General features: G+C 75.1%; 1 protein-coding gene across 4 annotated transcripts; it reads right to left on the bottom strand.

The window, feature by feature from the left end:
• Window positions 1-52: 52 nt before the first annotated feature.
• BAZ2A (bromodomain adjacent to zinc finger domain 2A) lies at window positions 53-14,416 on the bottom strand. Of its 4 annotated transcripts, XM_068409904.1 has the most exons (30): window positions 13,553-13,623; window positions 11,116-11,253; window positions 10,095-10,682; window positions 9,571-9,729; window positions 8,797-8,991; window positions 8,414-8,605; window positions 8,278-8,338; window positions 8,089-8,197; window positions 7,867-7,968; window positions 7,578-7,788; window positions 7,406-7,467; window positions 7,225-7,290; window positions 6,954-7,145; window positions 6,624-6,878; window positions 6,337-6,551; window positions 6,152-6,226; window positions 5,800-5,962; window positions 5,632-5,691; window positions 5,417-5,552; window positions 4,751-5,334; window positions 4,250-4,475; window positions 4,008-4,163; window positions 3,768-3,931; window positions 3,350-3,633; window positions 3,116-3,248; window positions 2,889-3,035; window positions 2,563-2,807; window positions 2,333-2,476; window positions 1,656-1,820; window positions 53-1,618 (listed from the first exon to the last, which is right to left on the bottom strand). In XM_068409904.1, exons 2-30 carry the CDS (start codon window positions 11,249-11,251, stop codon window positions 1,615-1,617), a joined length of 5,229 nt encoding a protein of 1,742 aa, XP_068266005.1. In that variant the 5' UTR covers window positions 11,252-11,253; window positions 13,553-13,623; the 3' UTR covers window positions 53-1,614. The 4 variants fall into 4 exon arrangements, with proteins under 4 accessions (XP_068266005.1, XP_068266003.1, XP_068266002.1 ...); XM_068409902.1 differs by lacking the exon at window positions 13,553-13,623 and adding an exon at window positions 14,241-14,416 and having other exon boundaries at window positions 53-1,820; XM_068409901.1 differs by having other exon boundaries at window positions 53-1,820.
• Between the last annotated feature and the right edge of the window lie 309 nt (window positions 14,417-14,725).

The following is a 14,725-nucleotide window of genomic DNA, read 5'->3' as shown; positions in this document are numbered from 1 at the left end:
CGGGGGGGCCTCCTCCCACCGGGTGAAAACAAAACCAACCAATTGGTCCTAAAAATATAGAAATAACGAGCGGGACCGGCACAAACCCTGAACATTTATCAAAAAAGTCACTAAACCGACACGGGGGGGGGGGTAGAAAAGGGGGGGGGAGCCACGGGGGGGTCGATGCTCCCCGCAGCCCCCGGCCAGGGGGCACCGGGGTGGGGGGGGGCAGAGAAGTGGCCCCGGTGTCCCCGTCCCCCCCCCAGCCCAGAGGGCACCGGCCGCGGGGGGGTTTGGGGGTGTCAAACCGGGGGGGGACAAACACGGACGATCCGGACACTCCCGACGACTTCCCGACGACAGAAAAAAGGGAAAAAAAAAAGAAAAAAAACCCAAAAAAAAAACCCACCGGCGGCTCCGGACAATATAAATATCGACGGGTGGGGCCAGGGGGGCCCCCGCGCGGCGCCGGCTGGGGGGGGCACAGCGGAAATAAAATAAAATAAACTTTTCTGAGGTTTTTCTGATAGAAAAAAGGCTACTCGGAGGGGGGGGGGGGCGGGGGCGCGGCCGGGCCCCCCCTGCCCAGGTAGGTGAGTTGTTTTCAGTGCTCTGGGGGGGGGGGGGGGCTGGGGGGGGACACACGCACCCAGGGCCCCCCCGGCCCCCCAGAGCGAGTACCCGTAATATCCTGGCCGGGGGGGCCCTGGCCCCCTCCCTGGCTGCCCCCCCCCCCACGTGGGGGGACACAGGGGTGGAGGACCCCCCCCAGCTTGGGCCCCCACCAGCCGGGGGGGCCCCCTGCCCACCCAGTGCCACCCCCCCCCTGCCTGGGGGAGGGCCTGGGGGGGGGCAAACACCCGCCTGAGGCTTCAAGTCCATGTTGGGCCCCCCCAGGCCTGCAGTAGCGTCCCTGAGGGATCCCGGGGGGGGCGGCCAGGACCCCGGCCCAGCCCCGGGGGGGCCCCGGGGGGGTCCCTGGGCCGGTGGGGGGGGGGGCCGGGCTCTTCCTGAGACGTGGAGGCAGGGAAAGGGGCTGCGGGGCCCCCCCGCCCTCCCCACTGTGGTCCCTGGAGCCAGGTGGGGAGGGGTCGGCGCCCGCCCCGGCCGCGGGTGGGGGGTCCGAGGGGGTGTCCCCCCCCCATAAAGTATCTGCGCGGGTGGGGGGGGTCCCGGCTGGGGGGTAGCGGGCGGGGGGGGGCTAAGTCCACTTTACTGGCCGTTAATGCCTGTCGACGCTGCGCGGGAGCGCTCGGACATTCACTACCAACTATTGCTATTATTAAATATTCCCGGGGGGGGGAAACGCTCCCGGGGGGGGGCGGGGGGCGGGGGTCGGGGGCTGCTTCTGGTCTTAATCAGAAAATAAAATTTAAAAGAAAGAAAGAAAAAAAAAAAAACCCACCTCTTTTTTTTTTTCTTTTTGGCTTACACAGTCTGTGAGTTCGTGGTGCTGGGGGGGGGGGGCACGGGGGGGCCGGGCAGCGGGACGGGGCCGTGGGGCAGGGGGGGCCCGTTTGCGCCGGCCGGGGGGGCCCCGCGCGGGGTCAGCAGGCAGCGAGCTCGGCTCCGGGGAGGCAGTTCGTGGGGGGGGTCCCTCAGGCGTCACCCGGGGGGGTCCCGGGGGGCCCCTCAGGCGTTACCCGGGGGGGGGTCCCGGGGGGGCCCCTCAGGCGTTACCCGGGGGGGGTCCCTGCCGAAGCTCCTCCCAGCGGCGCTCGAAGAAGCGGCGCAGGGCGCGTCCCGCCCGCCCCACGGCCGAGTCGTCCTCGTTGAACCGCCGGCAGTTGTCGAACACCAGTGACGCGTCGGCCGCGAACTGCGCCGGGGTCGAGTACCTGGGGGGGGCAAAGAGGGGCGTCAGGGGACCCCCGGCATCGGGGGGGGGGGCAGCCCCGGGGGAGAGACCCCCAACCCCAGGAGAGAACCCCAATCCCAGGAGAGAGACCCCCAGCCCCAAGAGGGACCCACAACCCCAGAGCAGACCCCCATTACTAGGAGGGGCCCCCAACCCCAGGGGTGAGCCCCAACCCCGGGAGACCCCCAACCCTGGGAGAGGGACCCCCGATCCCAGGAGGGACCCCCATTGGAGGGGTGAACCCCATTGGAGGAGGGACCCCCATGGAAGGGGAGACCCCTGTCCCCAGAAGGGACCCCCAACCCCAGGAGAGAGACCCCCAAATCCCAGGAGTGATGGATCCCCAACCCAAGAGCAGACCCCCATTATCAGGAAGGACCCCCATCCCGAGGGGTGAGCCCCAGCCCTGGGAGAGAGACCCCCCCAACCCCAGGAGGGACCCCCAGCCCCAGCAGGGACCCCCAGCCCCCCCCATTTCCCCCCCCGGCTCACCCGCCCCGCAGCAGCCGCGCGCGCATGGTGCCCAAGTCCATGGGGTTCTTGATGACCCGGCGGTACCCGGGGACCAGGCGGGGGTTGACGGGCTCCAGGAAGGGCCACGCGTCCTCGTGCGCCTCCATCTCCATCAGGATGATCCTGGGGAGGGGGTGGCGGGGTCAGGGGGAGCCCCCGGGGACGCGCCCCCCCCAGCCTCCCCCCCCGCGCCCCCCGGCCCCACTCACTCGCACAAGGTCAGGTCGCTGGTTTGGCCCCGCGGCGCTGGGACCCTCCGCCGGGCGGGGGACAGCCCCTCGCCCGCGTACCGGGGCCCGGGCAGCCCCTCGCGGCGGCGTGAGGCTGGCCGCCGCCGCGGGCTCTCCTCCTCCTCCTCCTCATCCTCCTCCTCCACGAGGCCCCCCCCGAACAGACGCCCCCGTTTCCGTTTCTTGCCTCGCCGGGGCGAGACGTGGTCCCGGTACTGCCCTGCCTGCGGCGAGGGGACGGGGGTCACCGCCAGCGCCGGGGTCAGCGCCAGCCCTGGGGGGGTGGGGGGCGCCCTGGGACCCACCCGGGAGACGCAGACGGAGCAGAACCAGTCGCCCTCGGGCACCTCCGTCATGCGGGGCCGGTGGCAGTAGAGGTGGCAGCCGCGGTCGCAGCCGTCGCACAGCAGCAGGTGCTCGTCGTCGTCCCCGCGCCGGCACACGAGGCAGGTCTGCGGGGCGGGGGGCTCAGCGCCGCGGGGATCCCCACCATGACCCCCCCCCCCCACCCCGGCCCGGCGCGGGCTCTCACCACTCTGTTCACCGACTTCTCCCACGCGATGGATTTCTCCAGCTGGTAGATGCAGAGCGAGACCTGGGCCGCGCTGCGGCACCGCTCCAGCGTCTGCCGCCACGTCCGCACCCGGGGCGTGATCTCGTAGGCTCTGGGGGGGGGGAAAACGGTGGTCAGCGGGGGGGACGCGGCGCTCAGTGGGGGCCACACATGACCCAACACTGCGGGCAGGGGGACACACGGGGGGCTCACATCTCGGCGGGGCCCAGGCCCGGCTCCGCGGGGCCGCTCAGCACCACCTTCTCCAGCACCACCTCGTGCAGGGGCCACAGCGGCTCCTTCAGGTAGCGCCGCTCCACGTTCCGCTCCAGCGCCGCCAGCCGCAGCACCGCCAGGTCCAGCGGGTTCGTGGGCTCCCGGCGCAGCGGCTGCCCGTCCCGACGGCTCCGCACCGTGATGTCCTCCAGAGGCTCCACCTTGTGCTCGCAGTACCGCAGGTCGTCCCGCGTGGAGTCGGGGCTGGGGCACGTCCAGCCCTGCGGGGAGACGGGACTCAGGGCGGGCGCCCGGCTGAGGCCACCGCGGCTCCCGGCCAAGGCCACTGTGGTGCCCAGCTGATGCCACCAGAGCACCTGGCCAATGCCACCGCGGCGCCTGTCCCGGCACCCACCCGGATCTGCAGGTCGGCCATCAGCACGCGCTGCTCCAGCTCCTCCACCCACTGCAGCACCGCCAGGTCGGCCTCGTAGGCTCTCTCCATCACCGACCACCGGGCCAGGGCTTCCTGAGTCACGGCGGCGCCGGCCGCCTCGGGGCGCGGGTGGAAGATGGGGTCTGGGGGGGCAGAGGGGGGCTCCTCAGCGGGGGCCCGGGAGCAGCCCCCCGCCCCGGCGGCGCGGGCGGCCCTTACCGGTGGCGGCGCGCAGGCAGACCTCGCGCAGGAACTCCTTGTGCTTGGTGAGGTGCTTGTGCAGCGCCTTCTCCCGGATGCCGCGGGGGTGCAGCGCCCGGGCCACCGCCTCCAGCTGCTCGGGGTCCTGCAGCCACCACCACCCGCTCTGCATCTCTGCAAGGCAGCGCCGCCGCACTCAGCACCCGCCGGGGGCACCGGCGCTGCCCGGGGGTCCCGGGGCCGGGCTGCGGGGGGCTCACCAGGGGGGACGGGCTGCTCCGTCAGCTGGGTCAGGTACTTCTGTTCCATCTGCTTGAAGAACTTGGTGGGGGGCCGCCCTCGGCGCTTGGGCTGCCCCGGGGGGTCCTGGAGCTTCTCCAGGCTGCCTCGGCCTCGGGGGCAGGCGCCGTGGGCCCTGGCGCCGGCGGGCACCGGCGTGGAGGCGAGGAGGGGGGCCGCGGGGTCGTCCGCAGGGAGGCCGTTCAGCTGGGGGGGATGGAGAGCGTCAGGAGGGCCGGGTCTGTACCGGCCCTCAGCCCCCGACCCCGCAGCCCCCCACCCTGCAGCCGTTTCACTTCTGGTGGGCTCAGCCCGGGGGGTTGGGGGCAGCAGGACCGAGCTCCCGGGGAGCCACCGCGGGGACAACGTCCCCCAGCCCCGGGGGCAGCTGGTGCCCAGGCAGAGGGTCCCACCCTGCTCTGGGCAGGCTGGGGTGGGAACGTGGGGCGCAGCCCCCCGCCCCGGTGGGGCCCAGCACGTACCTGCCTGTCCAGGCCCTGGGGCCGGTCGCCGCGGGGGTGGCTGTGGGGCGGCGCGGTGGCTCGGGGCGAGGGCTCGGCAGAGGAGGTAGCGAGGGGGGCTCGGTCATCGCAGGGCGTCTGGGGCAGCAGGTTGAACCAGGGCTTCTCCGCAGTCTCCGGGACACGCTCCTCTTCCTCCTCCTCTTCCTCCTCCGCGGGGTCCGAGGGGGCCGGGAGCAGCGGGAGCCCCCCGTCCCCCGCGCCGGGGCTGCTGTCCGGGGTGAGGACGGAGCCCTGGAGCAGGGAGGACTGGGTCTGGCTGAGCCAGGAGAGGAAGGCGGACTGGCTGAGGTCGTGCTGGCTCTGCCCCAGCGGCGCCGGCTCCTCCAGGGCCCCGTTGAGGGGCAGGGCCGGGGGCTGCGGCCCGCGGTGCGGCGGCAGCTCCGCTTTGCTCTTGCGGGGGCGGCCGCGGGAGCGCGGGGCCGGGCAGCTCGTCCGGCTGGGAACGGGCACCGGCACGGGCACGTCTGCCGGCTCCTCCTTCACCGGGGGCACGTGGGGGGACGCCTTCTCCTCGGGGGGCTCCTGGGGCGCCGGCTCGGCCGCTGCGGGGGCAGGAGGAGGTGAGATGCGGGGTCCCCTCCTGGCCGGGAGATCCCCCCGCCCCGGAGCCCCTTCCCCGCTCACCCTCCGCGCCCTCCACGAAGATGCCGCCCAGGTGGGGCAGGACCCAGTACCGCCGCCGGTACCGGTCCTGCCCCAGCGAAGCCGCCCGCAGCGTCTGCGAGGAATGGAGCAGCTTCTTGCGGAAGAACATCTGCCTCTGTGGGGAGAGCGCGGGGCGGTGAGGGGCCCCCAGCCCCGCAGCGGGGCCGAGCCCCCCGCCCTCGCCGCCCGCTCACCTTGGTCAGCTTCTCGATCTGCCGCTCGAGCTCGGGGACGCTGGACGCCGACGTGTCGGCCTGGGGACGGGACGGGACCCCTCAGGGACGTGCAGGCGGGTGGGGAAGAGCCCCCCGAGGGTCCCCATCGCCGCCCCCCGTGAGTGGCAAACCCCGCGGCTGCCCCACCTCCTCCTCCCTGCGGGATCTCCGGCCCCGGCTCTCCTCCTCCTCCTCCATCTCCAGCCCCGGTTCCTCGGTCAGGCGGGAGCTGCGCCGGCGCCGACCGTCCTCCAGCCCCGTGATCTCCGACTCGGGACGGCCCGTCTTCTTGGCCAGGGCCACCTTCAACCTGTCCGGACACAGCAGAGACATCCGCTGCCTGCCCTGCTGCCCGCCCCCACGCCCACCCCGCTCCCCGAGGCACACGGTTACACCACGGCACCAGAAAAGTCACCGTGGGGCCCCGCTGTGCCCGGCGGGGCAGCCCCCTCCCAGCCCCAGGGGGACGCGGTGCCGCCCGCAGCCCCTTGCCGCCCACCTGCGCAGTCGGCCCTCGATGATCCACTTGTTCCTCCTGTAGCTCGACATGTTCTCCAGGGTCTTGTCGATCTCGCTGCGAGCAGACGGGGGCCGGCTGCGGCGGGGGCTCTCCCGGGACGGAGCAGAGCCCACGCCGTGCCCGGAGGGGCCGGGGCCGGGGACGCAGCCCCCCGCCCCGCTCACCTGATGATGACGGCGCTGCCGTTCAGCTCGGCCACCAGGAAGGCCAGGATGGCGGCTTTCCTCTCCGGGGGCAGCGCCTGGAAGGGTTTGGTGCGCAGCCCCTCGCACAGCTCCTCGCCCGCCCCGTGCGCCGTCAGGAAGCAGCGCAGGATCTCGGAGACGGTGTCGCGGTTCAGGCTGATCTCCGACACCTTTTCCCCCAGGATCTTCAGGGACTGGGCAGAGCGGAGACGAGGTTGGGGAAGGGGCAGGGGCTGGGGCAGGGGCTGGGGCAGGGTCTGGCTCACCTGGCAGTACGGCGGCAGCCCGGGGTCGTAGAGCGCGGCCCGCAGCAGCCGCACCAGCAGGTCCTGCACGGCACCGGCGCTGCCGCCCACCCCCAGCAGCCCCTCCTGCAGCGCGCCCAGGCTGGGCACGTCCCTGGCCGGGTCGAAGCCCAGGACCTTGCCGTAGCTCTGGAGGAACTCCACGACCGTGAGGCAGTCGGAGAAGGCGCGGCTGGGCAGGACGAGGCCCGGGATGCGAGAGAAGGCCGGCAGGGGCTGCGGGGGGCCGGGGGGCGGTCAGGGCCGGCGCGGTGCCGGGCAGCCCCAGCCGAGCCCCCCGCCCCAGCCTACCTGGTGGTCCCCCAGGCACATGTCCTCCGTCGGCTTCTTCATCTCCTCCAGGATGAGCTGCTGCCGCCGCCGCTCCTCCACGCGCCGCTGGGCCACCAGCCCCTTGTCTGCCTTGCGAGCCCCTTTGCCCCTCTTCTCCTTGGGCCGCCCCTTCTCCTTGCCCTTCTCCGCTTTGCCCTTCTTCTCCTTGGCCTGAGGACGGACCCGGGCGCGTGGGGAGAGCGGCTCCACCCCTGCTCCCTCCCCGGCCCCCTCGTAGCCCACGACTCACCTTGGATTTCTTCTTGGCCTCCTTCGCTCGGGGGCCTTTGGCCTCCTGCTTCTGCTTGTTCTTGGCCTGGAGGGGACAGGGCCAGCTCGGGGACCCGGGGACCCTCCCGCGCCAGGGAACCCCCCACCCCAGACCCAGAGCGGCCCCGGAGCCACCCCGAGCCCCGCGCAGCCGCTCGTACCTTCCGCCTCATTTTCTTCTTGATTTTGCTCATTTTCAGCTTGTCCTCGTCGCTGAGCACCTCTGCGAGGGCAGAGAGGGGGGCGATGGGCCGGCTGCCGGGGTCCCGCCAGAGCCCGGCTGCGAGGGGCTGCACCAGCCGCCCCGCGCCGGCGCGGTCGGGGAGGGGGTACCTTGGGCTTCCAGCCTCTTCAGCAGCCGCACGTCCGTCTTGCTCAGCAGATCGACCATCTTGGCCTTGGGAGGGCGGCCCCGGCCGCGCTTCGCCGCCGGCGGCTCCTTGGCCTTGGCCTTCTCGGCGTTGCGGGGCCGCCCGCGCTTGCCCGTGATGGCCTGGATGCGCGCGGGGATCTCCTCGGGGCTCAGCTGCACCCACTGCAGACCCTGCGGCACAAACCCGGGTCACCCTGCGGCGCGGCGAGGGCGGACGCGGGGGGACGGGGCCGCCCGCCCCAGACCCACCTCCGGCGTGTCCCGCTCCTCGTAGAAGTCTCCCACGGGCATGCGGGGGCTGAAGCTGAAGTGCTCGCGCCGGACGTCCTGCACCACGTTCCTGCTCAGGTACTGGGGAGGAGGAGGAGGAGGAAGGCTGTGAGGGGGGCTCAGCGCTCGGGGCCCCGCCGCTCCCGGGGGGCTCTGGCAGAGCCGGGGGGGCTGTGGCAGACCAGGACGCCGGGACCGCACCTTGATCACCTCCGGGAACTGCTTCATCCTCTTCCCGCAGGGCCCGTAGTACCAGGTCTCGCCCTGCCAGCGGTGGTTCCCCCTCCGGATCCGCACCTCCCGCCTCCACCTGCACACAGGGACCCTCAGCCGGTGCCGGGGGGCGGGCGGCCGCGGCGCGGGACACGGAGGGGGGCCGGCGCCACGTACCCGTGCTGCAGGGGGAAGCGCACCTCGTCCTGCGTGGCGATGCGCCGGCGGGGGACGTCGCCTGCGGGAGAGGGGACGGGGCGCTGGGCTGGGGCGCGCGGCGGCGGGGGGGCGGCCGCGGGGGTCTCGGCCTTACCTGCCGCCGCGGCGCTCGGCGGGGCGGCCTCCTCGCCCTCCCCTTCTGGCACGGCTGAAGTCTCCGGGCAGCTGTCGGCGACCCCTTCCTCCTCCTCCTCCTCCCCTGGGGAAGGGGCTGGGGACGCTGGCTCCAGCGGGGGGTCGAGCCCCAAGGACCCCGACCCCTCCAGCCCCTCGTGGCTGCTGCCGTCTGCGGAGCCGAGGGCAGGGATGTCACCGCCGAGCGCGGCCGCCGTCCTGCTCTGCCCGTGGCACCGGGCAGCCCCGGCTCGGCCCAGGGGGGATGTGGCCATGCGTCCCCTCCCCGAGCTGGTCGGGGGCACTCGCGGCATGGAGGAGACCCCCCACGGGGGCACCGTCCCGTCCCGGTGTGGCACGTACCGTGCAGGGCGGGCGGCGAGCCGGGGCTGGCGAGCAGCGGGGGGGGTGGGGGGCCGGTGGGCAGCAGGCTGAAGGGGTCGGCAGCGTGGAGGGGGGGGCTGGCGGCGCAGGGCAGGTCGGGGGGCTCCTCCAAGGGGGACTTGTCGCTCACCAGCTGCGAGTCGTCCATGGCGTAGAGGTCCCCGGTGCTGGGATCTGGGGGGGGGCAGCACCAGGACCGGGGCTGGGGGCGTGCGGACCCACATCTCCACTCCCCGGGGGCAGCCGGACCCCCGGCCGAAAAGGCGCCGGCAGAGGAGGGGTTAAGGGGCGCGGGCGCCCCCAGCCACGCCCCCTCCTCCGGGAAGGAGCCCAAGATGGCCGTGGCCATGGTGGCGGTGCCGTGGCGGTGGCGGTGCAGTGGCCGTTCGCCAGCACGGAAGTTCAGGCGCTGAGTAACAGCCTCGTCACGGCGCCGGGAAGGCCAGTAGCAGAGGAGGCCGGCACGGGAGCGACGCGGGCACGGCCCAGCCCGCTGGCACCGGCCCAGGGCCGCCGGGGAAGGCCTCTGCCACTGCCACGGCCACTGCTACCACCACGGCCACCACCATGGCCGCCACCACCACGGCCACCACCACTGCCCTCTGCCCCGAGGGGACGGAGAGGGGCTGGGCGTTGCTCCCCCCCGCACAGGCAGTGCTGGTGATGCCCCCCCAACCCCACCGTGACCCCCCAGCCCCACCGTGACCCCCCCAGCCCTGCCGTGACCCCCCCAGCCCCGCCGTGAACCCCTACCTCTAGCCAGGGACTCGAAGGGCTCCAGGGGGTCTGCGCCGAGGAGGTGGGCGTCCTCCAGCCGCGGGGCGATGGGCGACGCGTCCCCCAGGACAGGCCCCTCCTGGCCCAGCGGCACCGCGCCAGGGATGGGCCCGTTGTAGCTGCAGATCTTCAAGTCTAAAGGGAACAACCAGCCGAAAACAGACCCTGTGGCAGCGGGACGTGGCGCCCGGCCACCCCCGCCCCGGGGATCACCCGGCACGAGCCGCTGCCATTCCCCACACCGGGGTGGTTGGCTGCCGGGCCTCCCCCCGGCACCCGGCCGTCCCGGGGCTCGCCCATGCGCTGGGAACGCAGCTCCGCCAGCGGTGATGCCGCGGGCTGCGCCCAGCCCAGTTTAACAAGATCCCAACACCAACAGGCCAAACCCCGTCCAGGACACAGGGGTCAGGGGGGCCGGGCCCCTCCGGGCAGTGCGACGCCCAACCAACGCCACCGTCCCGGAGCTCTGCCCGCCGGCACCCGCAGCGCCGGGCTCCTACCTGGCTGCGCCTCCTCCAGCTCCCTGCTGCCCACCAGCCCGCCCCCGTTCTCCACGATGGCGGCGGGGATCTCTTTGGCTGCGGCGTCGGCGTCGCCCGGGCTGGCACCCGGCTCCTCCGGCGGCAGCGAGAAGGGCTGGGAGCCGGAGCCCAGCATGGGCGAGGGCTGGGCGGCCGTGAAGAAGCCGGCCGGCCCGTTCTGCATCAGCTCGAAGCTCTGCTCGTGGAAGGAGTCATAGAGCTCCTGCGAGTCGAAGTTCAGCCCCATGGGGCCGGCGGTGCCGTTGCCCCAGAACTCCTGCCCGGCCCCCCGCAGGTTGGTGCCGTGGCCCGGGGACGCCGGCCGGGACCCCCCGGCCACGCCGTTGAGCGGGAAGGGTCCGAGGCCGGGGAGCGGGGCGGCGGCGGCGGGGCTGCCGTCCTTGAGGCCACCGGCGGCGCCGGGCGCGTACGGCGCGTAGTCCCAGAGGCAGTCGTAGGCGCGGAGGGGCGGCGTGCCGGCGGGCGGCGAGCCGGGGGGGAAGGTCCCTGAAGTACTGGGGTGAGATACAGTAGAGAAGCCATTGACATTCATGCCCCCGTTCAGACCTGCGAGGGAGCCAGAGGAGAGGAGCCGGGTCAGCGGCGGCGGCGTCTCGACACCCGGCCCCGGCAGCGCTGGACGAGAGGGTCTGAGGACAGACGGACGACCCGCCCCAGCGCCCTGCCCGGCCGGTGCCCCCTCGCCCCAGCTGCCTGTGCCCCCCCAGAGCCCCCAGCACAGCCCCTCGCTCGGCGAAACCGGCTGCGCCACGGGGCTTCACCGGCACCGGGCTGGGAGCCGCGGGACGCCGGGGATTAGCCGAGCGCTTGGCAGGGCCGCGCCGGATCAGCTGACCGGCCAAATCCACGCGGGGACCCCGCTCCGGCACGGCCGCTTTTCTAGGCCACGGCGGCGGCGGGCACGGCGCAGACCCCAGCCCGGGCCCCGCGCGCCGTCACCGGCCGCGGCCGCGCTGTCCCCGGGGGGGGACACACTTACTTTTCCCTTGCGGGGGGAAGCCGAGCGGGGGGCCGTGGGCGAAGGGGCTGTCCCCTGAGGCAGGCGTGGGTTTCGGTCCTGAGGCAGCGGGTGCGGAGGAAAGGCCAGTGAAGGTAAAGTGGGCGTTTGCTTCCATGTCTGCGGGGGGGAGAAGGGGGGCACCGGGGTCACCCGCCAGCTCTGCCGCGAGCTGGCCCAGGCCCGGCAGCCCCCGGGCCGAGCTGCCACCTGCCCGCGCGCAGCTCGTCACCGCTCCAGCGTCCCCAGGGACGGCATCGCCGAGAAACCCCCCTTGCCGCCGCCCGCGCTTCCTCCCACGCTAAACTCAAGCGCTCGGCTCCCCGGTGCCGCCATCCCGGGGCCCCGGCACGGGACGAGGCCGCGGGAGCTCCGTCAGGCTCCCGGCCGGGGGACCCGCAGGGGCCATTTCCCAGCGAAGCACCGGCCCCCCCCCGAGCAGCTCCGTGACCCCGCAGGGCCCCGGCGCAGCCCGGCGCTCCCGGGGGAACGCTGTGCTCCCAGCACAGAAATGGCTCTGCGGTGACAGCCGGTGCCCCCCGCCGCAGCCGGAGGGGACCCCGCGCCCCACGGCACAGCCCACGCACGGACCCGAGCCCCAGGCGCAGCCCTGGGGACGCCCCCACGGCAGGACCCAGGCCGGCCTCACACGATGCCACAGCCGGCATCGCCCCGTCCTGCCGCACATGCCAAACCTGCCACCGGCCGAGGCGGTGCCGGCTCCGCCGACCTCTCCGGAAGGGCCAACGTTGCCGCGGCGCTTCAGCAGCAGCTCGTGGCACGGCCCGTGTCGAAACCCAGCCGGGGATTTCATCACGCCCGCGCCCGCTGGTGCCCCGGTGGGGGCCGGGGTGACCATGGCCACCGAGCCCTCTCCCAGCCGGCCGGGACAGCGGTGATTCATCCACCAGAGAAACCCGTATGGGCGGTGACGCGGCTGCCACATGCACGTCGCTCCCGGACATCCCGGGGAGGCCCCGCAGCCACCCCCGGCCCGTGAGCCGGGGACTGGCACTGCCCAGCGCCTGCCCCGGCCCCGGCCCTGAGCCCCGGACGCTGCGGGGAAACAGAACAGCCTTTCTGGTGCCGGCTTTGGGGGTCCGGGGAGACGGCAAAGGGACGTGCCAGAACCGGGCAGGCGGCGGCCGCAGGTCAGCGCCGCAGACTGGGATGGACTGGGAGCCGCGGGGATCACGGGTGGGAGAGAAGCACCACGGCTGAGAGGGGAAAATGGAAGCCGGGACGGTGGGAACTACCGAGGGCAGAGGGGCTGGAGCGGGGAGCGCGGCCGGGAGGGCTCAGCCGCGGGCCCGGTCCAGCTGCGCCAGGACGGCACCGGGGGCTGTGGCACGGCCACGCGCACCCCGGCTCGGGGGACACCCTGGAGCTGCCCTCGGCATCGCCGGGAGCGCGGCCAGCGCTGGGCGCGGTGCGGGCAGAGGCCGTCGCCTCCTGCCAGGGCCGGGGCTCCCGCCCGGCCCCGCTCCCCCCGCCGGGCAGCACGTGACCGAGCGCGGAGCCGCAAACTGGGCCACGGCGTCACCGGAGCGGGCGAGGCCGGGAGGGCGAGGGCCGGCCCGGGGATGCGCCGGCGGCAGGACGGGAGCCTCAGGCCCGGGGTGTCACCGGCAGCGCCGAGGCAGGGGCTGCTCCCCGGCTCCCACCGGCGCGGGCAGAGCCGACGTGGCAGCGCCCGCCGGCACCGGGTCCGGGCTTCCCGGTGCTCCCGGTGGCGGCGGGTGCCAGGCGGTGACCCAGAGCCCCCCGGCCCCGGGAGGCCCCGAGACGCGACCTCATTAAAAAGGACATTTCAAAAACAACGAGACGCAACAACCGGCTGCCACTTCCCGGCCACTTCCTGCGGGGGACGGACACGGGGGGACACGGCCCGGCCCGGCCCCCCCCGCCCGCGGCGCCGCACCCGGCGGGGACTCCCGGTCCCTGCGGCAAGGACAACCCCCCCCCCCGGGGCTCGCCCCGTCCCCACCCACCGCCGCAGGGGGGAACCGAACGGGGCGGGGGGGGGCACGGACGGACGGTACCGGGGGGTGGTGGGGGGGGGGGGGCCTCCCTCCTGCGCCGGGACGGGAAAGCGGGGAGAACCGCACCGGCCACCGGGAACGGGGGCCCGGGCTCCCCGCGGCTCCAGGACGGGGCCCCCGTGCTGGGCCCGGACGCCTCACCGGGGGGGAACGGGGGTCTCGCCGGGCGCCGGTAACGGCGAGGGGGGGGGGTCTCACTAAGCACCGGGACGCGTCGGGGGGCGGGGGGTGTCTCACCGAGGTCGGGAAAGGGGGGGAAGGTCTCGCTGGGGCCGCCCCGGCCCCCCCCGCGCCGGGCCCCAACCGCCTTCCCCCCCCCCCCGCGCCGCCACCGGCCGCCGCGGCCCGTCACCCCCCGCCCCGCCCCGACCCCGCACCTGGCAGCGGCGGCGCGGGCCCGGCGGGCGCCCCGGGCCCGGCTCAGGCGGCGCGGGGCGGGACGCGGCTCGGCATGGCGCGGCCCCTCCGCCGGACCGGGCCGGGCCGGGCCACCGGGCCCCGGGGCCGAGCAGCGGCAGGAAGCGCCTCGCGCCGCCGGGCGGTCCCGGCCCCGCCCCCCGCGCGCGCGTCACGGCCGCCGCGATGGCGTCACCGGGAGCGGCGCCCGCGCGTCACCGGGGGCGGGGCGCGCGCCCACGTGGGAGGGGATCCCCGCCCCCGGCGGGGTCAGGGCGGGGGGAATCCCCGCACGGGGCCGCCCCCCCCCCGCCCCGGCGCCCCCCGGGACCGCTCCCCCCCGGGCCCGCCCCCCCCACCCGCTCCCCCGGGCCCGACCCCGGATACCGGCGGCGCCGCGCGGGGCAGGAGCGGACGGGGCCGGGGCCGGGACCCCCCCAGACACGGGCGCTGCCCGTCTCTGCGCGGCCGCGGGGACACCGGCGCCCCCCGCCCCGTCCCGGCCCCGCGGGGACCCCCGGGATACCCGGTGACGTCACGCGGCACCGGCCGCGCCGCGCTGCGCAGGGACCGGGGGCGCCTCCGGGAACGGGGCGGGGGGGGAAGGAGGTGCCGGTACCGGGGGGGAGCTGTCCCGGTGCGGCCCCGGGGGTTGGGGGAAACTCCTACCCGGTGCGGGGGCGGTGGGGCCCGGTCCGGGGGTTCTCTGCCCGGTGGGGGGTCCCGGTCCGGTGGGGGATCCCGGTACAGCCGGCGCGGCCCCGCGGGGGTCCCGGTGCGGGGGGCGTCCGTGTCTCCGGGGCCCCCCCGCGCGCTGCGTACCTCTGGGCGGCGGCGCCGGCCGGTGCCCGCCCGGTGCGGGGCCGGTGGCGCAGCCGGTGCCGGTGGCGGGGCAGGTGCTCCCGGCCCCGCGTGATGTCACCGGCCGCCGCCGCCCCCTCCGCGCGCGGGACGCGCCGCCATTTAAAGGGACCACGGCCCTGCGCGGCGGGGACGGCGGGGGGCAGCCCTGCAGCGGGACCCCCGCGATCTCCCCCCCCCATATCAGGAAGCCCCCGGTGAGGAGCTCGGCCCGGCCCCACGGGTGGGGGGTCCCGGTGCCCCCGGGGTGGGGCACAGCCGGTGCTGGAGCCCCGCGGCCCCCCTGGGACCCC

This window comes from Nyctibius grandis, chromosome 11 (assembly GCF_013368605.1).
Source record: "Nyctibius grandis isolate bNycGra1 chromosome 11, bNycGra1.pri, whole genome shotgun sequence".
Lineage (NCBI taxonomy): Eukaryota > Metazoa > Chordata > Aves > Nyctibiiformes > Nyctibiidae > Nyctibius > Nyctibius grandis.
Note: the sequence above shows the minus strand (reverse complement) of the source record. Positions and strands in the feature narration are given on the sequence as shown.